At 43.9% G+C, this 23,999-nt stretch overlaps 2 protein-coding genes and 1 long non-coding RNA gene across 6 annotated transcripts in view; 2 read left to right on the forward strand and 1 right to left on the reverse strand.

The window, feature by feature from the left end:
• LOC311438382 lies at positions 1–1,011 on the forward strand. The gene is made up of 2 exons (XR_014694072.1): positions 1–94; positions 583–1,011. It is a non-coding gene; the product is annotated as an uncharacterized lncRNA (long non-coding RNA).
• TMEM80 (transmembrane protein 80) lies at positions 940–9,011 on the reverse strand. The gene is made up of 4 exons (XM_084522694.1): positions 8,430–9,011; positions 3,712–3,812; positions 3,507–3,599; positions 940–2,138 (listed from the first exon to the last, which is right to left on the reverse strand). The coding sequence occupies exons 1-4, from the start codon at positions 8,879–8,881 to the stop codon at positions 1,933–1,935; spliced, it is 852 nt and encodes a 283-aa protein (XP_084378820.1). The 5' UTR covers positions 8,882–9,011; the 3' UTR covers positions 940–1,932.
• Positions 8,675–23,999, forward strand: part of DEAF1 (DEAF1 transcription factor) — a 24,371-nt gene continuing 9,046 nt past the window's right edge. For 2 of the 4 annotated variants that reach the window (XM_084522689.1, XM_084522690.1), the window contains exons 1-10: positions 8,976–9,420; positions 10,535–10,632; positions 11,023–11,152; positions 12,036–12,182; positions 13,032–13,171; positions 13,479–13,544; positions 14,630–14,756; positions 16,538–16,666; positions 17,452–17,580; positions 21,216–21,466. In XM_084522689.1, coding sequence (XP_084378815.1) covers positions 9,123–9,420; positions 10,535–10,632; positions 11,023–11,152; positions 12,036–12,182; positions 13,032–13,171; positions 13,479–13,544; positions 14,630–14,756; positions 16,538–16,666; positions 17,452–17,580; positions 21,216–21,466 — 1,515 coding nt within the window. In that variant the 5' untranslated portion in view covers positions 8,976–9,122. Of the gene's footprint in view, positions 8,794–8,975; positions 9,421–10,534; positions 10,633–11,022; positions 11,153–12,035; positions 12,183–13,031; positions 13,172–13,478; positions 13,545–14,629; positions 14,757–16,537; positions 16,667–17,451; positions 17,581–21,215; positions 21,467–22,352; positions 22,489–23,999 lie in introns of those variants that run through there. The other 2 variants (XM_084522691.1, XM_084522692.1) reach the window with 2 other exon arrangements.

Genomic DNA, 23,999 nt, shown 5'->3' on the forward strand with positions numbered 1-23,999 from the left:
AGTAAGCACCATGAGATGGAAGGAAGGTAAAGTGCAGAGGCTGCAACTTGAAGTCAACATGTGTGACTCCATCTGCTGTACCACCTACATTCAGGTAAAAAAAAAAAAAAAACAACAAAAACATTCCACTTAGCAGAGTTTCCTTTAAAACCCGTCAGACTATTTCCAGACCTCTGTATAAGGCAGGTATAAATAGATACCAGGAAAATTTGTTCTTTTATTTGTACGCATACAGAAAGGACTTTTGCTTGGAATGCATTCATCACTACCAGCGTAGATCCAGGTAGGTATGTTTGTCAATCTTCATAACAAGTATGCGATGAGTACATTCCATTATGCCAAGCAAATCTGGAAGAACAAATGGGTGGGTATTTGATTTGTGCAGATTAAGCCCAGAAACATTTGGTCATTCAGTTTACTGGCAGCTTCTTCACACTCAGTTCTGCTGCTTCACTGTCTTCACGGGTGCAGCCTTCCTCCTGCTGAGCAGCAAAGGGTTGTTTGTGACACTGACTAGACCAGGATGAGGATCTGGCCCGAGGAGATTCACGCCAGCATGCAATGTTTTGGTTTTGACTACAGGGCGGTGTGACGTGGCCAGAAGCTGGTGTTACCTGGCATTTGAACGGACTCCCACAGCTAAGACTGAAGGATGAAACTGGGTGCTTCTGCACCTTTGTTCCCTCCTGCCACCACTGGCAAGAAAGAAGCGATGTGGCTGAGGCTGTGCTGGGTCTATTCCACTGTACTTTCAGCCCTTGGCTAGTGTAAATTAGCACAGACCTCAAACACTCTTTCCCAGCACAGGAGCATGGCCTAAATACAGCTGCAGTGGGATCAGAAGTTTGTTGCACACATCCAGTCTCGCCCAAGTCTCTCTTTGTGCAGCTTAGCTGTACCCTAAGATTTGAACAAAATGCTCTGCACTTCAAACACTTCTTAGATCTAACACATTATTTATTTGAATAAATAAATACAAAAATAAGAAATTCTGAATACAAAAACTGCTTGTACAAAAACCCCACAAACTGCCCAAGCTACATGTTATTGCCTATTTTTGATAGAGAAAAAAAAAATCTGAAATTGCACGCAGTTCTTCACTTAGTAAGAGGCTGGAATGCAGTACTTTCTGCAGAATCATGGATATAAACACATTTAATGCTAGACAGAAATACACCTGACAACATTCTGTTGGGCTTTCAAATAGGACACAAGGGTGTGTGAATAGTGAATGTTTATGTTCATCTTAGGTCCGTCCTATTTAAACAAACAAACCCTCACACTACTGCCTTTGGCCTCCACATCAGCAAGAACCAGCTGCCCAAACCTCAGCTCTCCAAGTATGAGCAAAACTCAATTCAACTCTCTCCCTCCCACTGGGATAAATCAGGCACTGCCCTACTAAAGTCAGGGAAATTACCGCTGGGGTCTGAAAACACAAATGAGAGCAGAAGATGTATAATAAAGCAAAATTGTGCCCTGACACACGGAAGTGTATGTGGCAAGGCAGAAATGAGTCCAGCCTATGCTGGCCTGATTCACTTCTGTGTCACTTGGGTTGCATGTTGCTGCCATGCTGTGAAAGCTCATGCAATCTCAATGACACGTAGCTATATGATGCACTAGCTACTGTTCTGTGTTGGGAATGAGCATTTAGTATCGATTCCTGACGAACATCAGGCGTTTTTGCTGAATCATCTCTGGTGTTTGCCCATACATATGCTCATTAGTGAGATAGCTTAACACAGCTGCAATATTATCTTACGGTATCTCACCTACCATCTGGGGAGATCCCTGCCAAAGAAAAATAATTTAAACAGAAGAAAGCTTTACAGATTTTTTATATGCAAAAGAATCAAATCTTTGAAATGTAAAAAGCACTCTTTAAAGGAAGAAATGTGTTGCAAACCTGCTGTGCCACACAGCTCGGTTTTAGCCAACAAAGGCAGCAATAGCCAGGACCTGTAGTACTGACTCAAGCCCGTATGTGAAGAGAAGAATGGCGTTTATAATGACATCTGCTTTCAGCACATAAGTTTGCCATACCAGGAAGTACACAGACAGAATCACACTTCCAACTGTTATCACAAGACTGATCCCTAATGGAGCCTCTTCTTCTGTCAGGTTTCCCTTTGAACCTTGAAGGAAACAAAAAGCTGGTATGAATCTTTGATTTCTTATGGCAATGTCTCAAGCCCCAAGTTTGGAATTTTCCTGTTCAAAAAGGGCTCTATTTCTTAAAGTTCAGAGTATAAAGAAATACTGGCCTGAACGAAGGCACTGTCAGTACATCTAAGAACCAACCAAAACGCCAATGGACAATCAATTTCTTGCTGACTGAAGTTAAGCTAAATAAAGAGCAACCAGTTGACACGCAGAGTCAAGACACCAACCTTTTCTTACTACAATAATCAGTTCTGAAGCTGCAACTATTCTGATTGCTCAGTCTGACCCTCTTCTTGGTCTAGCACCAAATTTTCCCCCAGTGCCCCTCCAGCCCCACACCTAGTGTGACAACTTGGTGACTGTGGGACACACTTAAGGATATCCAATACTGATTTTAAAATCTTATGCAACAGAGAATCTTCTATATTCCCTAGTAATCTATTCCTATTGCAAATTACTATCATTATGAGGAAGCTGCACTTATTTTTTCTTGCATCTTATTTCTGAGCTCATCTTGGTAGACTTTAACTACATGAAACTTGAAATTTGTTTTTTTATTTATCCAACTGCTCCAAGCAAATATATGCAGAGTGCTTTAAGGCTAAAAATTCACCCCTACAGCAACTCATCAGAATTCAACAGAGACCCACCTTGTGTAAACGTCTTAGATATATCTAGCACAAATTTAAATATTACTATTTTAACACTTTAATTGTAAACCTTGCTTAAAAAAAAAAAAAAAAAAAAAAAGACTTCATGAAATTACAGCTCGCTCTGGTGAGTGGTCAGTAGGATTCCAAATGGGTCCTTTACGCTGTTCAGGCATAGTGAAAGGGAGATGTTGGAGTTGATATGTGTCTTTAGAAAGAGCAAAAGGAAAAGTTTTAGTCCCAGTAGGCTGTTCAGGGATATCCTTAGCATTACCTGCTCCACAAGGCTCCTTCCATTTGGCTACTTTCGTACATTGCTGGAGCAGTTGAAAGGAGCTGTATTGCCTCGGTGAATGGAAATCTCTGTTTCAACATGTTCACTCTCACAAGTCATGCTCACTTGTAAACAGCACAGCAGCATTCCTGCTGTCCCAGTTATACTGCTTTCTGACAACCCTGCTTTGTTTTCCAATGGCCTTATAGATCATGCATCATAGGAGAGAAAATTCTATTTGACCCTCTGGCCAAATATATTGATCAGTCAGATAAAGTTTAATGACATAAATGAACAAGTCCCCAAAAAACTGCTTGTCTGCTACATCGGCACATTCTGACACACACTCGGTTTCAGAATGATTAATGGTTAGAGACTACATTCCACTGAACAGGCACAGTGATAACATGACATACCCAAGTATAATCGGAGTGCTTCCAGAATGGCCATAATGAAAAGCAGGGTGAGATCAGGAGCCAAAAAATTGTCCGGATAACTGAAAACTTGACCTGTAAAATAGCACAGCATAAATAAGCCAGAAGAATATGGTGGGGATACCGACAAAACACACGCAACACATAACCATGCAGCCTAATTCTGGTTAGAAAGCATGCAACTTACTTTTATAAAATATCATGGCAAGAGTCGCCAAAAAGTAAAAGATGTAATAAAACCCATTTATATAAAGTAGAATCTGTAAAGGAACAGATGAGAGCTGATAACTGCAGTTAAGGATTTCTCATAGTAATGAGGTGGGATCCATTTCATAAAATAACCACTTCCTAAGTAACCTCAAAACATACTGCTGTGCCTTGTTATACTAAATGAATCAACTATGACTGGCATATTGGGTAGGTTTCAGAAAGTAACTTGAGATCACAAATGCCAGGAGCTAGGACAACAGCTTGCTGTTTCAGGCTTGGTTTTCGTTCCTTTTTTATTTTTTAATTTGGTTTGTAGTGGGTTATTTGTTAGCCTAAGGAAATGAGCTGTGTGTGTGCGTATGTACATTTCCCCAGACTTCTATACCTGGTAGTCAGCTCAAACCAAGCTGACAGATGGTTGGCAGACTCCAATATATCAAATTCCTCTACGTTTTGAAAATAGGTGGCTCTGTGAAGCAGACAAGCCCTGTTACTGCCCGCACGATGGAAATTCTGAGAGCTGAGCTCAGCCTTTGTTGTGTGCCTGAGAAAGGCCATAAGCTCAACTTTGAGATGTAGATTTGTACAACAGACTTCCTTAACTCACTGCTCATAAAACAAACTGTTGTCTAGCATAAGGCGATAGTTAGCTCTAGTTATTTATATCCATGTGGATCCACTGCCAAGGTATTTGAGACCTCCCCAATCCTTAACACACCCTCGGAATGCCTCTGAAAGGCAGGGAACACGGCAAGCACTGAGGTACAAATAGGGAAGAGTTACTTACAGGCTCGGGACAGATCCATCTCACCTGCAGCCATCCTATGATAACCATCGGCAAGTTATGCCTCTGGTCTGAATTAATCACCCGGGCTCCCCCTGGAGACAGCCGAGATGAGCAACTTCATAACCAAGCAGCTCCTGATTGCAGTGGGATAAATTACCATCCCACGTCTCCCTCTGACTACAAAAGCATTTAAATGCCTGGGTTATACGAGATAACTAACAGATGCCTTCGAGAGCCCGCCCACTCACCCCCACGGTCAGTACAACTCCTACAGAGCAGGCACCACACACTGATGTAATCATTTTCTCCCAAGGCACAGCACCATGTTATTAATGTAATACATTAATACGGGAAGGACATCCTGGGGCTCACCACCACATGGAGAAGTTGGAATGTGGCTCAAGGAGTCTAGAAAGTCTGGCCATTCAGAGGTATTTCTGATAAGTAAATTGCACCAGATGCTTTTCTTAGTCTTAAATAATACTATGCAATTTATACAAGGAAGGCATCAGTGCAGGTTTCATTATTTCCAGCTGTCTTTCTATACTCAGAGCATTCTTTATCCCCTCCTCTCTCCCCAGCCCTTCTCAAATACCCTGAGACTGTCTAAGCAGGGATTTCATCCCAGGCATCCTTTACGGGAACGACCCATCCGGTCTTTGAAGGCAGCACCCACCCACACGCAGCAGATGTATTCCAGTTCCCAGAGAATCTCATCTTATTAAAATAGAACCAGGTTTTTGTGTTTTTCCAGTTGAAGGAGGGTGGAACAAAAAATTACTAGGTGGGTTCTAAGCATGGAAATCTCTGAAGAGAAGGGTGTCTCTTCTTAGGAGGTTACTTAGATCTTGGCAAGAGTAAAGGTTGGGAGAATTAATAAGAAAGAAGAGGAAGTACTACTGAAAGCTGCTTTTACTGCCTCTTGTCAGCTGTCTGTGAGGTGTGCTGCATGGGACTTGTGTCTGTGAACCCACAAATCCAATTTTTAGCCTTGCTTCTTAAGTCAGTGAGAAGTTATGTGATCAGAAAATGTGTCTGCCAGCCCTCTGTCAAGACTGTGGGATGGGCTAGAGGGGTTTGTGCAGGAATGGGACAAAATCTCAGCAAAAAGCCCCAGCTCCAAAAACCACCTTCCCTTGGAAGAAATGTTTTATCAGTTTAGCTTCATACGGATGGTGCTGATGATGGGAGACTTGCAGAATAACACTAAAATCACATTGTGCATATTTATTAGGCAGGAAGAGATGAAACTTTTGCCACTGATTTTCTTGAAGATTCCTGCATGTGAGGGATGAATGGTACAAAAAGGATACAACTGACGAAGTTCTTCCTTTCCGTTGAAAAGAAAAAAAAAGAAAAAAAAAGAGCAGAAAATCAGTCTCAATATTTACCAAAAGCACTGCAGCAACATTCAAACCACTGATGTTACTAGCGAGGCTAAGCGTGCTTGTAGAAGTTTTTACCTCTCAGTTCACTGGAAGATTTTTTTTTTTTTTTCTCAGCTCATGCAGTTCAGGTTCCAAAAGTAACTTTTTCAAATTCCTGAACTCTAAATTAATCAGGGGAAATCCCTGCTGTGAAAAGTCACTTTCACCAAGATACGCGGCTCTTTCAAGATGTAAAGGAGTACACAGAACTCGTTCATCCTGTCCTTTCCCTGCAGATGACACTTCATCCCCTCTAACCATGCAGGAACAAGGGAAACATGCAAAGGAACCAGAACGTAACATTTGCTTTTAAATTGTGAGAGGTAGCACAGAACACAGGGCTCCCTCCTTCCTCTAAAATAACATCCTTCCAAGCCAGTTTGCTTCAAAAGCAACCATCCCATGTAAAAACCCTTGTGCTCTGATCACCCACAGACCCGACACAAAATACAAGTTAGCAGATACTTTTACAATTTTCTATCCAAAACCCCAACCAAAATTCCCTTGCAACACGATGGCAACAACCTATTTAAATACTTCTTCAGTAACTCCTAACACTCTCAGCCTGTTTCAGAAGCAGGAAGAAAGGAAAAGTTACAATCCCTGCTTCAGGGAGAGCAAAACCTCCTGTGGAAGACTATGCCACCTGTCTTCGCAAAGGCATCTCATCATCATCGTGTCAGCAGGACGCGCTCACCTCACCACCTCCATCCCTGGACTTTGTGAGGTTAATGTCCCCATCACCTCATAGCTTTATGCACTTGGGCCCAAATTAATCCCCACTAACTTTAGGCACCCAATTAAGCTATCCAATTTGGGAACACAGTGGAAATAGGCAAGCAATTTTAGGTGATTCATACTGTCTATGACTTGAAATGCCTTTGGGCACGCTGCATCTCCGCTCCGTTTTCTGTGAAGGGAGCACAGGCTCCTACCAGACCGGTCCCTTCACTTGGCCAAAAAGCGTTTTGATAAATGCTTTCTTTCTTTTTGTGGATTGCAGTTAAAGGTTTTATTACGTCTTGTTTTGCCGTGACTAATGGCTAAATGTGTGCTCACATTTACATCCCAGAGAAGACCTCACATGAAAGCAATGCCTTGTATCAGGACCGTGCATTTCCTGCCTTGCTCAGGACTAAAGAGATGTCTCCACCTTCCAGTTATTCTCAGCTGTGAAGTGGGGTGTTAAGGTGAAACACCACAGCTACGTGTGCAGGCATGTTATCGTTCTACAAGAGGCGTCCAGAGATGGAGCTCTGCCTAAGGAGCAGCAAACATAATCAACCACGAGGCGTACCAACGTATCAGCACCCACTCATCAGCCCTGTGGGGTGCCAGGGGGGATAATTGCAGCAGTGCGGTTTTATCATATGGGCAACCTGAAACGTTTTGAATTCCCTAATGGCAGCTACCCCGCGTTTATTTGTACATTTTAAGATCTTTTTCCACAAGAGGGCACTGAGCACATTCTTGCATCTGCTCCACGCACACGTTTGCAGGCACTGTTGTTTAGAATATGCTGCCTCCCCGTGAGGGGCGGAGGACATTTCACACAGGTCAAACACTGAAACCTCACAACGTGAAAGCGATACAGCGCTTTAGTAATAATTATTGAATACATAACTAAAATAATATATTCGAATTAAAACTGCGGGTTGCTAACCCCAATAACCCAAGACCATGTCGCTGCTAGGACTAATGAAGCCTGCATTGCTGCCGGGGCATTTTGAAATCGAACGTGAGAGTTCTGGCACCTGAGAAGAAGCAAAACAGGAACTTTAAAGCATTAACACGAAGCGCACAAACTTGCAGCAGCAACATGGGCATTCTGCATTCACAAGACCCTGAACAGTGCCTTCTGCTGCACGCGGGCTGGCACCTCATTTCTGCCTATCCTAAAACTTATAGGGTCCAAAAGAAAACAAGGCATAGCACTAATTGTTTCCAGTGCAGGCTCCCATTAAAGCACTTACACAGCCCTTCTGTAAGTGCTTTAATGAATCTGACTCTTCGGGTACCTGGGACAAGCAGGGATCACAGCCCGAGCCTTCCCCCCCAGGTCACCTTCCACCCCAGGTCACCTCCTTACTGGAGGCAGAATATAATCAATTTTCTTTAAAAAAGGAAAAAAAAAAAAAAAAGATTTTTTGTTTGTTTGTTTTTTGGTTTTAGTGCCAGAACTGTATTAAGGGCACGCAGGCAGCCCCAGCTGCAGTTATAACCACCCAGTACGATGATCGCAAGGCAGAATTCTCCTTCAGGCTGCTGTTCTGCCTCCTGCCCCCTGCCCCCCCCCCTCCGCGGCGCCATGTCGTGACTGTCGCGACACGGCCTGGGGCTAGGAGAGCCCTCCCTCCGCCAGGCCCCAACTCCCCGCGGCGTTAACAACGCCGGGAGGAGTAGGAAAGGCACCGGGCACTGTCCCCGTGTGGAAAGGGGCCGGGGGCCGGCCCCGAGCGGCGGAGGCCCCGCTCCGCTCACCTCGCCTGGCCGCCGCCATGTCGGCCGCCCGCCCCCGGCGGTCCTCCAGCGTCCCGGCAGCCCCCGCGCCGCGCGGCCCCGCCCCGCCCCTCGCTCTTCGGCTGCGATCGGAGCGTTCGGCCCGGTTCGGTCGCTTTCGGGCGGCTTCGGGCAGTGCCCGTTCGGGCGCCGCCGTTCGGGCCGGCGAAGGCGTTCGGAGGAGCGTTCGGAAGAGCTCGGCTTTCCTCGCCACCGCCTCCAGCCGCCTTCGGGCGAGATCGGAAAAGACTCGAGCGGGTTCGGGATTCTTCGACCCCGCGGGCCGGACCGCTCGGGGACTCGGCCCTGTTCGGGCGCGCTCGGGCGGGGAGGCCCGAGCTGTCAGGTATCGCTTCGGGCCGCGGCCTCGGCCGCGTCCCGCGCTGGGATTGGCCAGCCGGCAGGCAGCGCGGGCCCCGCGCCTCGGCAGCCATCGGACGAGGCCCGGCAACGCTCGGCACGCTTCGGGCCCCCTCGGAAGCGCTCGGCCCGCCCGGGGGGGGCGCGTTCGGCTCCGCTCGGCTCCTCTCGGCTCCGCTCGGCCGCCGAGCGCCCGAGCGGCCTCGGGGGGACCCCCCCACCGCCCCGGGGCCCTCTCGGCGGGGGTCGGGGCCGCTCGGGCGGGCTGGGTCCCGCTCCCCCCCCGTCCCCTAAACCCCTCCCGGGCCGCCCCGCATGGAGGACGCCGACTCGGCGGCCAAGCAGCTGGGCTTAGCGGAGGCGGCGGCAGCGGCGGCCGCAGTGGCGGCGGCGGCTGGGGAAGGAGCCGAACAGCAACATCAACAACAACAACAGCGGGGGCCGCCGCAACAGCAGCAGCAGCCGCAGCCCGCGGCCTCGGAGGCGAAGGCGGAGCGGCGGCAGGAAGAGGCGGCGCGGGTGACGGCCGTGACGGTGATGGCGGCGGACGCCCAGCACCTCGAGATGGCGGCCGGGGCCCTGCCCAGCGCCGACGAGGCCGCCGCCTTCGCAGGTCAGGGCGGGCAGCAGCGCGCATGCGCAGCTCCCCTCACTCGCCCCCCTCCCACACGCACACCGCCGGCGGCGCCTCAGTGAGGGGCGGGCGGGCGTCTGAGGCGGTGAGGTGCACTGCTGCCCCGTCCCGCTCGCTGTGGTGTCCGCAGCTGGGTTGCTGAGGAGAGTCGATTACATTTATTGCCCCCAGTAACACGGTGAACACGTCCCAGGTTCACGCTAAAGCTGTGCTGACTCCCAGACTTGTAGAAAGTAGCACCGACTTCACACTACATGCTGTTTTCATCCCACAAAGCGAAGGGAGCGGGAGCCTCCCGTTGGTGTCTAAAATTATTTTGGCCCTGTGTGCAAATCTCCCCCTAAAATGTGTCCTGAAATATGCTGAATTTTGGAAGCATGCTCTGGTAATACAGGTAGTATCAGGTCCCACAGTGCTGCATCGTTACCTTCTTGTACACGTGAGCTTCAGCGTTGTTGGTTTTTCACTTTTACCCTGTGCAAGGTGTGGAAGAATCCCTGGTTTTAGCTAGGCAGTCAAATGTAGTATATATCGTATATATCATACCCAAGTTACAGCCTAACATTTAACTGTTTTTGACTGGATAAGGTATACAGGTAACAAGCAGCAGCCTAAAAATTAACATGTCAGAGGCACGGTCAGTTCTCCTTATTTTGATGCTTGCCAGTCACCTCTTTTAATAAAAAAACATCACTTGTTTTTTAGTAAAGAGGGAATATTCTTTTTCAACTTAGTACATCACAAGCTGATGGTACTGTTATGTTCTCAAGGAGGTTAAAGCATGCCGGTGTTGTAGCAGTTGTCTGGAGGTGTTCAAGGCCAGGCTGGATGGGGCTGTGAGCAACCTGGTCTGGTGGGAGGTGTTGGAACCAGATGGTCCTTACGGTTCCCTTCCAACCCAAACCATTCTATGTTCAACCCGAAGCTTAATAAAAATCAGAGTGATTGGATTTATAATGACTTAAAGTTGTCATGAAAAATTAAACAGATGCTCAATATGAAAGAAGAAGGAAATGCAGTTATATCTTTTGATGTTTAACTGTTAATCGAGCTTCCGGGACACAGCAGAATTCATTTCTGATTTATGTTTCAGAAGTCACCACAGTAACAGTAGCCAACGTTGGTGCCTCCGCAGACAATGTTTTCACCACATCTGTGGCAAATGCAGCTTCAATTTCAGGACATGTGCTGGTGAGTCTGACCTTTCATTTGAGGGCCTTAGCAAAGTCCCACATGCTTTCTTAGTGTAAATGGAGAGCTCAGTTTGTGTACAAGATCAAAAATGTGTTTTCATTGCTGCATACAGACATTAAGGCTCAAAACCATCCACTTGTGCACATACAGGTTTTTCCTTATCACTTGGAGAATTTTTCTTTACCTTTCCACCCACGTATATTCATTCTGTAATAGAACAACCTGGAACATGTAAGCTTTGAATCTGCTTGGCCTAAAGCTCAAAAACTAACCTAGTTATTGCCATATTGTTAGTGTCTTAGGGTAACTTTGAGAAGATTTGAGGGAATACTAAAATACATTGGTATTTTAACTCTATGATTTAAAACTCTTTTATTTCCTCCATAGTCTGGGAGAACAGCCCTCCAAATTGGGGACAGCTTGAATACTGAAAAAGCCACTCTCATAGTCGTTCACACAGACGGCAGCATTGTGGAAACCACGGGGCTGAAGGGACCATCAGCACCTCTCACACCAGGTATAAGGCAATCTGTTTTTGAAGTGTCATTCTTCCAGAGGGGTTGCATTTTAATTGTGTTGCTGGAAAAAAAAAACAACCATCATGTGTATAATGAAGGGGACCATTGATCCTCTCTTAACATAATGTTTCTTGTGTTTCTTGGGAGTAGAAGAAGATTATTTACTCTTTGGTTTTGGTCTCATAAATGTATTTCATTTTCTTATACATTGCCCTAATGTTTGCAAGTAAGCTTCTGGAAAGAGCTCACCCTGCTGCTGGGTTATTGCATCCATCCCACCCCCAAATTCAGATCGATCATTCTGATATTGATAATAAAAATATGAATGTCCTAGTTCTGCACGTGGGTTCTTTTTAAAGGGTTCTTGCACATAGTTTTGTGTCCATTCAGGCCTTTTGCAGATATTGAATTGTAATATAAATGGTGTCTTCATGGTTAAGGTTTTTGTTCACAGCTGCCTTGTCAGTTTCCTTTCTGCCCACAAGATGGCATGGCAAACCTTTGGCAGGCAGTCACATTTTACAGTCTTGCCCTTTGGGAACTGTAAGATCCAGACAGCTGCAGGTTAGGAGCCGAGCATTTAACACACCGTTAAGAGCTTGTTTCCTAACAAGCAGTTTGCTTTATTTTCTGCCATTTTCAGAATGTTACCTTCTGTGAGGAATTCTTGAGCTTGGCAGGGCAGACTCACGGCTCTAGCTTACATCGGGCATCTGTTCCAACCTGAATTTTTCGTTGTACACTGTGTAACTTGCAGCGGTTTGGAAAGGTGTCATCTGCTTGAACTGACCAAATGACACTGTTGGCCTCGCCAAATTCAGTGTGAAGGTATAGTCACTGTGCCTTTTGGTTGCTGTCACCTTTCTCTTCTTTTTTTCAAAGGACCGCAATCTCCTCCTACCCCTTTAACATCTGTCCAAGAGAAAACTGGAACCAAGTATAACTGGGACCCATCTGTGTATGACAATGAGCTCCCCGTGAGGTGCCGGAATATCAGTGGGATTCTGTATAAAAACAGACTTGGCTCAGGTAAAAATGACCTTCTTGTGTGACGAAGTATGACACGATGGCTCCTTCTTCACTTCATGCACTTTTCTTTTAATCAGATTACCTTGAAGGACCAGTCATGAAGAAAATAAGGACATTTTCATAGCCAGCCTAGTCCCATGAGTATTCTCCCGTGTTTTGCCCTTTTGTTTCCTTGCTCTTTCTTCAGAGGCTTTTTAACTTTTTTCTTCAATCCATGAAGATACAGCCTGCTGTGCAGTGAGTCTTCCTGATAGTCGCCTGACTCTTCTAATGTTCTTTTTGAGGACCTCTCAGAAGTAAAACCGTGTCTCTACAAAGCTCTGCAGAATCCCTGCTGCATTGGAAAGCAGAGAGCTTGTCTCCTAATAAGACTCCTAAGTTGTCTTAGCCCCTTCTCTTCTCTTTTATCTCTGTGGGAAAGCTGAAGAAGCGATGGCAGAAATTGCCACAAGCCTGACTGCACTGCACAGCATTTGCTGCATGGAAAGACAGTTTTCATCATGACCAAAAGGATTACAAATTTAACTGAAAATTCAGGATGAGCTTATATTCATGGTGGTTATCCAAGAAGGACTTATCCTTCTTGTGGATGAGTAGTTTTTTTCTAGCCTGTTTCAATATTGGTGAAGCACAAAGTTGGAACTCACTAAACATGTGCGATTACTGTCACAGCCAGCATATTAAATGGGCACGGTTATCCTAGAGTGATGAGAAACAGCAGATGGGCATAGTTGGTAGTTACTGTAGATTAGCTGCTGTTTTGTCCAGCAGTTTTGGTATTTGCTTCTTTAGGAAAAGAGCAGAGTAATCCTTGACGTTTACTAACAATTTTCTTCTAATTTAATTCAGGAGGCCGAGGCAGGTGCATTAAGCAAGGGGACAACTGGTACAGCCCCACCGAATTTGAAGCTATGGCAGGACGAGCCAGCAGCAAAGACTGGAAGAGGAGCATCCGCTATGCTGGGAGACCATTGCAGTGCCTTATTCATGTAAGGTTAAATTTCTTTCCTCCTTTCTGCTGGAAGGGGCAGAGAGATTCAGGACAGAGTCTGCCAGGCACAGCAGTCCAAGCTCTGCATGGTGCCTCTGCAGAGTTGTGTGCGATGGTGTTGTGGGGTGAGTCAGAAGCAACGTGTTGATTTGGTTGAGGGGAGACAGTCTTTTTTTTACTGTTTAGGGCACGTAGGGGGGAATGGTTACATCTCTCTGGGAGCTGCCTGGCTCTTCAAGCAAAGTACAGTCATGCTCTCACTGGTTTTGGTGACTGATGCTGAATTTGTAATCTTCCAATTTCAGGATGGGATTTTAAATCCTCACGCTGCCTCTTGTACTTGTGCTGCCTGCTGTGATGACATGACTCTGGTGAGTTGTAGATTTTATATCCATTAGTTTAAAACCTATTCATCAATCAAGCTGCCACAGCCATCTGTGAGCAGGTCGTGAGTGGCCTAGAAACATTCACAAGTACTGTGGTCGCAGCAAGCTTTGTCCATGCTTCATACAGAAACAAGACAGGGAACTGCTAGTGCTGCTGCATTGCAGCTTCTGATGTTCATATCTGCCCCTCACTTTAACCAGGTGATAGTTGTTGCTGGTTTTCTCTCTTTTTTTCATTTTTGTTTCCTAAATAATATATTTATGTAAAATGCCTTTGGGGAGATGTCAGTGCTATTAGTGTTTTCTGGCTTAAATTCCACAATTATTTGAGCTGGAATAAATGTTTTTATGAGGAAGTAGTGTAAGATCCGTATTTTTATATATATACGTATATTTTTATATATCCGTATATTTATATATATTATTTTACTCATATCTATTTTAATATATCAATTATTTATATTTTATTTATATATTTTATTTATTTTATTTATTTTATTTATATATTTATATATTATTATTTATTATTTTATTTTATTTTAATTTTTTATCCATATCCTGTTAGATCCATATTTTCCTATTAAATTGCTTTCTTTTTTAAAAAAACATATGCTAAAGTCATGAAAGCAGAATCATTTAGCTTCACCTGAAGTACTGCTTTTTACTTTTCTGATGTGAATTGAATAATATGCTCGTTATCTAGACCTGCTTCGTGTCTTCCCCTCACTCTTGTTCCCTTTCCTTCCACCACTGTGGATAGTTGTCAGTTGTTTGCCCAGTTTTGCTCCTTATGTAATGGTGGGAAGAGGCTGAATCTGTGCCTCTTCAGCTGCGTGGAGCTGAATGCAACTTTTTTATTCACAGAGTTTTTTGCTTTTTTTTTTTACTTTGGAGCTACTGCCATAGAAGTTTTTTGGTCATTTGTTGCAAACCATGTATCTTCTTCCATGGGAACATGTACTGCATGATCTTTGCTGCATTTGGAGAGATTGGAGTAAACCTGTAGTCCCCAAAGAGATGCCTTAGCTAATGTCTTTTCCTCTTTTTTTTTTTTTCTTTTTTTCTCCTAGAGTGGCCCTGTACGACTATTTGTACCATACAAACGGCGAAAAAAAGATAGTGAAATGTCTGCAAATACTGTGAAGAAGGAATCCTCCAAAAATATCACTCTGCTTCCTGCCACAGCTGCTACTACATGTAGGTTTTTTCTCGTGGTAAAAATTGCTTTCCTTCTTTGAAGAATTGACAGACTAGATATTTGATGTCTTATCAGTAGCCCCATGAAATTATCCAGCTGAGAAAAATCATCTTATTGGCATTACTTCCTTATCATTGGGTAGTTTTATTGGCTCTTTCTCTTTAGCCAGTATCCTTTCATATTTTCTAGAAATTAAAGCAGTGTCTGAGTTTTAAGCATGTTAATATCCTTTTCCAGTGAGCTGTAGGTTTCATATTTTGTTCTGAGAGAGGCCTGGATGATGTTTTCCCCCCTCTACCTGCTCTCGCCCTGGCAGTGCTGGGGTAGTTGTGGAGTCCTGGACTTGATCCACAGTGGGCTTTAGGTAGGCTTTTCACAAATGACATATGAGAAATTTCCTGATGTTGAGGTCAGGTTGAGGGGAAGGCTGCCTCTTTTCTGCTCTGCAAGAAATCCCCATTTTGTATCCTGAGCTTGGGTTTTGTCCTTTAGTAGCCGGTGAGGGCTATGTAATAAGATTTGTGCTACTTCTTGAAATGCATGGAAAAGTAGGCTCTAAGCAACTGTAATGAAATCCACAGCCTGAAAGTCGCTAATGAAAGAGGCAGAAGGTGACACTTTCATCTGCAAATTCCTCTCAAACAATCAGGACACGCTTTGTTACTTAATGTTTTTGGTTGTCAAATCATCTGTATGAGAACAGAAATTAATTTGCAAGCTAGTCCAGCTCACACGTTCCCTGTCACATTCATGTGTCCTCCTGCTCTCATCACACTAGCATCATCTGGACGGTAACATTACAAAGTGAATTGAGGAGGAAGCTACAGAAATATTAAAAAGAACTGAGCGGGCCAAAAGCAAGATTAGATTACTGGCAACAGCAGGAAGAGAAATACATAAAGGTTCTGTAGAGCTTTTTTTTTTTATTCCCCAAAACAGCTTTAATCTATATTGGTTCATTAATGTCAGCTGCTGGGAGGTTGCATGTTTGCTCGTGCTAGTGCTGGGAGAGAGCAGGACTGCTTATTTTGGTAGCAGCCACATAGCCACATCTTTCACCAGGAATGAAACTGTAGCCTCAATGTCTTATAACTGAATTGTTTGTAAAAAGATCCTTCAGACTGAGCAGTGTTTCACAGAATCAGGCCATTACCAATTAGTGTTGCTGGATTAATCCTGTTTAAAAAGGGTTTTAAACATTTTAGAGCTGCACTGGTATGTTCGTCTGAATGTATTTTGTGACATGTTCCTTGCATTGGCCAAGCTCGTTGTATCACTCCATGCAGAAAGACAATTAAACTTGTTCAACAAACTGTCACAGAATTAGTTGTAATCCACAATTGCTGTTATAAAACTGTTTTTAAGTAGTAAGAACCATGCTGGCTGAAGTTCTGTGATCAATTAGGACCAGCCAGAAACTAATGAGTTTTGTGGCACTACCGGATTTTTTAAGTAGTTGTCAAGTTATTATTCATGCAATAATTGTAAAGGTGATGATTTGGGAGGAATTACTTTGTAAGTGCACATTCTGCCCTCGTACACCCAGAGAATAAGCAGAGGCTTGCAGGAGGCCAACAATACCTTCACAAGTTGAGCAGGGCTTTTCTTCCCATTTCTAGTTTTAACGGTTATAGGTGTGATCCAAACTCAGCTATCACAGGCTGTTGACTGGTCTGTGAGTTCTGTGACTTTGAATGATTCAGAACAGGGATCTCAACAGCTAGACAACCAAGGCTTGAGCACTGATTGTTAATTATGAAAGTACTTCTACCATTTCCAGTCACCGTGACTCCTTCTGGACAGATCACTACCTCCGGTGCTCTGACCTTTGACCGCACATCGACAGTGGAAGCCACAGCAATTATCTCAGAAAGTCCATCCCAGGGTGATGTTTTCACAGGAGCCACTGGTAAGGGTTCAGGTGTATGTCTGCTTGCTATCCATAAGAAGCAGGAAAAAAGGGTTTGGACATCCCATTCCTATAGCAAGAAGCATTTTGTATGCTGCATGAAGGATTTATTTTTTAAGAACATACACAGAGGCTATACATGGCCTTCTGTTCTTTCTTTGAAACGATTTTAACCGCTTGGAATCTTTGATCAGTTTCACAAAAGATATTTAAATGTTTTGTCCAGATGCTGCAGCTGCTAGTGTACACCTCTGCTGGTTTCTTTCGTTTAATGGACATCTCTGTCATTTTTTCTTTGCTCCTTGTTCATCCTAAAATACTGCCAAAAATAGCCGAGCATTTAAACTAAGTGAAAAGTGCTGAATAAATGCTGAAAAATGCCAGAATAAAACCAAGAAAATATAAACGTGTAACATAAATTTCAGTTCTTTCAGTTTAATTCCTACATGGGGTTGTGAGTACTGCTGGTGCTGCCAAGGGAACTAACCTCCACTGAGAACAATAGTTTGGAGTCCTTTGGTCAATGCAAATATTGAGGTGTATGCGAAGGAAACTGGCAGTAATTTTTACAGAAGCCTTTAAAAGTGAGCACAGAGAGAGATGAAATCAGTACAAGGCTGCCCTGCATGGTAGCTGTGTAACATCGCTCTGTTGTTACTCGTTTGAAACCCTTACAATTATCATAGAGCAGAGGAATTTTTTTAAGAAATAGAGGTAAAAGAGGCACAAGAAATGTGTGAAAGCTCTGTTATACAATGATTTATGATGATGTTGTTCTTCTGCAGTTCAAGATACCAATGTTCAACAGCCTTGCCGGGTCAATCACCCAGAACCTCACTATCCAAGTTACCAGGACAACTGTCAGATTTCACCTTTCCCTGAAGCTGCACTCCCAACATCTCATCCCAAAATTGGTATGTTTTACATCCGTAAGACACAGTTAACAGTGCTTGAATTTATGTTGTGATCTTCTTTCCCACCAGAGGTAAAGGTTGAAGCAGAAAAATAGTGCTTTTTTTTTTCTTTTTTTTTTTTCCTTAGGATTTTTGCAGTTATTAAAGTTTGGATAAACAGATTTTTTTTCCATACTTCAGGAAAGTTTTTCACACTGGTATTGAGAACTTTGATTTGTTGGTTTTTAACGGAGTGGTTTCCTGTGATCTTGCTTCCAAAATCCTCTTTGCAGCCCCCTGCCTTTCATAAGGCTTTTGCTTCAAAGCTTTTGTCACCACTTGGGTGCTGTAGATAGATATTTATTTATTTAATCTTTGATGCAAGGAAACCATCTCTCCTTGCTGAGATTTAAAATTATATCGTAGAAGCTTTTCTAAAAATTGTGACACCTCTTTATGAATCCACAAATGCTTAGATGCAGTTTTGAGCAGGTTTGCTGTGCTGCTCTCACATCCCAGGTCAGTTTCTCCTTCTCTAATTTCTTTGGTTCTGTAAAGTTACTTTGCTACTTGCTCACTGATATCACTGATGTGAGGGAACTGCAAGACAGGCAGGTTTGGATTCCCACTGAAGTTGTCAAGTAGCAAAAAGATGTCACATAAATGTAGCATTCATTTGTGCATTCAATTGTGAAGTCTTTCTCTTTTAAAGCACATGTTCTCCTTTCAAGTTGACCTTTTATTTACTTATTCAGAGCAGCACAGTGCATTCCTGCTCTGTCCAGAATGAAATATTGTTGGTTTTGAGTCTGAGTCAGATCTTGATGTAATTAATTAAACATTGATTTTCTTTGCACCAGTGAAGCAAAGATCATCACTATTTCTTGGCAGATAACTATTCTAAAATGAAGAATCGGAAGTAATTCCTGTTAGATAAGTTATCAAATGCCATGCTGTGATAAATATTGTTCTGCAAACAGTTGCTGATAAAAGACTGATTTATCTTTTACTCATACCCGAGTGCAAATAGTTCTATACCAGTCATGCGTGAATGGAGTAAAATTGCTATTTTAATTAAGGGCTGTTGCGTGTAAAACATCAGTTTATCTGTATGATAAACTTGCAATGATGTCCAAAAAGGTTGTACATCTAACACAGTGACTTGCAGTACGATGGTTTTGGAGACTTGTTCTCTCTCTCTCCATATCCATGCTGGATTCTTTCACCTTTTGCTGCTTGTGTGAAAAACTGCTAGGTATGACTTGAAAAGGATTAAAGTATTAGTATACTGAAATTAGTCGCTCTCCTGGAACATATTCCTTGTTCATTCAGCCTTGCAAGAAGTCTTGTGTGTCTACTTACTAAGCAGAGGTTCACTGTGAGTGGAATTGCAGCCCGGTTGCCCCGTTGCTGTTCAGGACAATACTTAAACTGATTTTTTTTCAGGACAGTATTCACATTTGAATTTTAAGTATTGTTTTAAGTGCAGTCACAAAGATTTTTTTCTTGAATGGGGGCTCTGTTGTTCTGAGGTTTTAAATTGGTTGTGCAGCCTGCTGTTCTGTGTCCCCATCCCTCAGTGAGAGAGGTTTGAGGCTTGTTTTTGCCTTTGTTTTCTGAGCTGCCTTAGACACACTGGCCTGACTGGAAAGCCATTTTTGTGACCATCTGTAATGACATCCAAAGTGGACTGTGATAATAGATTGATGATAAAGTAGATGAGAATAAATTGCCTTTCAGTTGCTTCAGCCTCTACACTTGTTCAAGAGCTTCCTGCTTACTAAATTTCTCAAGTCTGGTTTCAAGGGAGAGAACCAGGCTCCAATAATTTTCCATTTTAATGCAACCAATTGTCGGCACCTATCAGTGGCAGCTCTCCTGCCTGCAGCTGTCTCCAGGGCACTGCTTAGCAGACGCTTACAGATACGGCACCAAGGACGCTGTCAGTGCATCCTTTATCTTTGGTAGCATCAGCAGTGCAGGAGCCTGGAGAGGGTCTGCCGGGCAGAGGCACTAGAGGTGTAAGAGTAACGCTTCCGAAGGAAGGCAGACGCTTGAAGGATATGAACGTGAAATGTTAAATACTCACTGCTTCTGGTATTACGTTCCCTGCTGTGTTCAACATTTCCCTGAGGGCTATGCCATCCATCGGCTGAACGGCCCAGCATTTATCACACGAATGTGTCACTCTTTATTTAAAAATCAAGGAAGCTAATTGACTTTTGGTGTCTGGAATACTAAAAGCTCTTCCCTTGCTAAAGCGGAACTATCCAGGAAGGTATGTGGTTTCTCAGACTTTCTACGTACTGGTTTTTGTGTGTGCTGGATCATTCTGCAGTTCCTACCTAAATGTATCAAGAAAATTCCTGAAATAGACAAGCAGTAGATTTGTGGTTAATAAGAATGACCAGCCCCAGTTAGCGGTGCCTCTCTTTTTTCTACTAAACCATTTAGTGAGGAATCTACAGGCTGGCTGTTGGTAGATATGAATGTCTTAGACTTAATTTTGTGGCAGATTTGTGAGTGTTTAGAGTTCAGTTTTGAAAAAGTAAGGCCAGTAAAGCCAGATAACATTTTTTCCTGGAAAGCGAGCTTACGCTGTGTGTTGTTGGGTTCCTAGATCTAAATTTAATTTCCTCGCCCTGTGGCCTCCCAATGTATGTGCAAACATAGTGTGAAAAATAAATGTTTTTGGGATGCAGTAACTGCAGATTTTTTTAAAAAAACATTTGCAAACGTAAGGCAAAGACAGATGTTGGTTTTCTAGGACTTTTAATTTTCTCACCTTTGGCATTTGGCAACAAGAGGTTTGGGAGCTGCAGTGAGCGTTGCTATTTGGAAGATAGGATATTTGAAGCCAATATAGGTGGCTGTGAATACCCTTTATTAAAATTCTAGGTGTTTCAGTGTGATATGATTAATTTTAGGCCAATAGTTTGTTTCATGGGTAAGAGCCATGACGAAGGGGTCCAAAGACATTGAAATGGCTGAGGGTATTTTAAAGGGCTTCCTAAATGGTGGTTTTAGAAAGTGCATGTTTATGTCATACACGTAATTTTGAAGTGATGGTAACTGTCTGGTAACCGTTTTTATTGCAGTCTTGAGACAGGTTTATGTTAAGATCAGAGTTCAGGAGGCGTTAGGGGACTGTGGTGTGGGTCGGTGCCTGGTTTTTGTCACTTTGCAACCTGAGGACTGACATCTGTACAGCGACATAAGAATATTTCAGAAAAGTCTTCTGGAGCCTTGTTGTTTTGGGTCACTTAACTATTAATTCTAACCTTATGTAGTGATGGTTAAGGGCAACATAGTGGAACATGGTGGTGATAGTGACAGAGGAGTCCCTGGGAACGCTGCTTTCACTGCTTAATTGGTCTTCTCTGCAGCAGTGCTAGAAGGTGTTAATTCATAGTCAGAGTACCTGCTCTTCTGTACTCTGGGTTTGATACTGCCCAAGGGCTAACTCTGCACAGCTCTGATTCTGTGCGGTTCGAGTCACAAAAGTTACCTGTAAGTCTGTTTAGCTGAAACTAAGTTGGATTGGAAATGTTGGTAGACCCTGTTAACAATTCAAAAAAAAAAAAAAAAAAAAGAAAACTTCATGGTAATGCAGTGCCCTAATTCTCTCAATTTTATTTTTCTTTCTTTATGTTCAGTGTTGACCCCAATCCCTGCTCTGTCGGTGCCCCCCTCAACCCCTACCAAAGCCATCTCGCCATCAGTGGTGAATGGGCTGGAAGTGACCGAGCAACGAAGCTGGCTGTACTTGGAGGAGATGGTCAACTCCCTGCTCAACACCGCCCAGCAGCTGAAGTCTCTCATCGAACAGGCCAAGCAGGCCAGCTCCTCCTTCCGCGAGGCTGCTGTCACACAAGCGAAAATCCAAGCTGATGTGGAGAGGAAAGAGGTAATTATGCCAGGGGAGGTGAGATGACTCAGCCAAGGACATCTTTTTGGCTGAGCGGTGAACAGAGCAGTACCCCGCTGTTGTCACTGGCTATAACTGTGGCAGCCCTTAGAAAATGTTTCTAAATGTCTTGAGAGCAGTAGATAAAACTAAGTTATTTATATGATGGAGAAAGGAATAGAGTGCTTTGGGATTCCAACAGCTCTGGGTAGCGGTAATATAAAGTGTTTTTTGTTACAAGTCCTGAGCTCTCCCATCAGGCTTCCATAAATTTACGAGGCACTGATACTGAATTACCATGAGACCTGATATCGGGAAGATCATGAGCGTTCAGCCGTGTGGTGACTGCTTTCCTTCTGTCAAGTGAGCGAGGCTATCAAAGGGGCTTTTGATGGCCTGAAGAGACAGAGAGATAATAAAAACAGCAAGCTGTGGAGTTTATGGGGAAGATAACCAGCAAAATTTAGAGGTGTCTTGCTGAGCGCTGTTCAAGCAAAGCTGTTGTGTCCTGTGATAAGACCGCAAGGCCAGCTGGCATTACAAGAGTATTGGCTTATACCCAGTGGTCCCTTTCTCCTCTGTAGGGGATTATCTACAAGGACTGCCCTGTTTTCCCTGCTTTTCTTCTCTTTAATTAATGCATGGTAGGGACCCTGGATTCTTCTGAATGCCAGCACATGCATGCACCCTGAATCCGGCTCCATGCGCTGCTGAATGCAGTCCCCTTCTCCCACGGATCCACAGCTGCTGGCGTGGACTTGAGGGAGAGAGGCGGGGGGCAATGTACCGTGAAACTCGTGTCGTCGGTGTCTGAACCGGTAGCACCACGCTGTTTGCTCTTGCTATCGGCGTTATTGCTAACGTCAGCTTTCCACTGAATTCATAGGCATGAGTGTGCAGCAAGAGGCCTTGAAGAAATGTGTATGGGAAGATTTTGCTGAGAACCCCTATGACAGTCCTTGCAGCATCTTTGATGTTCTTTGCCACGTTGTCTCTGCTAAACTCCTCTGTACGCTGCATCCTTGATGTGCAGGTGTGTGATACGTTGAGAGTCTAATTCTCCCCTGCCTTCTGCCTTGGCAGAATGGGTATTCATGCTGCTGTCCAGTTTGGGGCTTTCTGCTGCTAAAAACTGTGTAGAGCGTGGGATAGCAAAAAATTGGAAGCTTTGACAGTTTACAGATGAACATCTTACTTTGTTTAACTCCTCCCCTGCTCTTTTTCCAGTTTACATTCTGTCTTCCCTTCTGTTTATCCTTACAGTGGTTTCTGGAACCACTGTTTCAGAGTCCGTTCCTCCCACCCACTGATCCAAATCCAGCTCACTTTAGTGTAGACCTAGTTTCTTCTTGCCCCAGGAATGGGAGTTAAATTCATTCCTGTCTATTGATCTCCAAGTGCTGACTTTACAAGGCAAGGATGATGATGTGTTTGTTTCCAGAGGAATTTCTTTTCCCCATAATTACTGAATCCCTCATTATTCAATTTGTGAGTCTTCGAGTCTTTTCATTCTTGTTTTGTAAGGGGTTCCCCAAGAGTTTTGTATTTTGATAGAAACACTTGGTCATGGTGGTATGTTTTTAAATAGATAATAATTCTCAGGCTTGCTGCTGTGTTCCAGCACCTGGAACAATCTGGACAATATTCTGAGCTCCTTCTAGTGAATTCCACTTTTGGAAAAAATCTGATTCTGGGTACAGGGCTGGCATCAGAAGTAGTTACAGTAAATACTAAATAACAAGCTGTCTGCTTTTGTGTTGGTCAGAGGTGTTTCTCCAATTTCCTGAATAGTTCCCTGATTGTAACACAAGTCTCTTTCCCTTTTTGTCTCTGGTCAGACTGTTTCTTCTGGCAGTTAAGATATACCAGAGGGGGAAAGAGGTGTCATCCTCCTTTGTGTGTTGCTGATTTTTTCTGGACCAAAAGAGAGAGGAACTCTATCAGTATTTTGTGCTCGTTATGCTGACATAACTTCCAAGGGCTAAGAGACAGGAAGCCTTCTTGCTACATCCTCCATTTGCATTAGCAGAGGCAGCGAATGCAGTGGTGTGGCTCGTTCCCTGCCGGAGTGTTGCCAGTGTGCAGAGTTTCTGTGTGGCAGTCTGTTCCTGCATATTTAGAAATGAAAGACTGATTATATCAGACCTGCAGAGCAAAGGCAGTACAACAGATTAAATTATAATAAAGCTATAGACTTAGCTCTTCCTGGAAAAGTGACTGAATACGTAGCAGGATTAAAGAAATCTGTTAGCAGGAGCAGGCTCCTTCCCAGCTGGCTACGCAAGCTTCAATGCCCTGCCTGTAAATAACAACATGTCTTGAGTTTTCACAGCAGAGCAGAGCCTTCAGCCTCCTGGCTCTTCCAAAAGTTGAGATCAAGCATTTTCAATCTTGTAGCTGTCCACACCCCTGACCGTATCCTCCTGTCATCCCTGCTAAAGAAGGAGATAGCCTCTGCCTTCTTGCAGAAGAGCAAGACAGGGAGCTTGGGACAGCACTGTCTTTACTGCCCTTCAGAGAAAGTCTGAAGCAG

Source organism: Aythya ferina, assembly GCF_964211825.1.
Source record: "Aythya ferina genome assembly, chromosome: 5".
Lineage (NCBI taxonomy): Eukaryota > Metazoa > Chordata > Aves > Anseriformes > Anatidae > Aythya > Aythya ferina.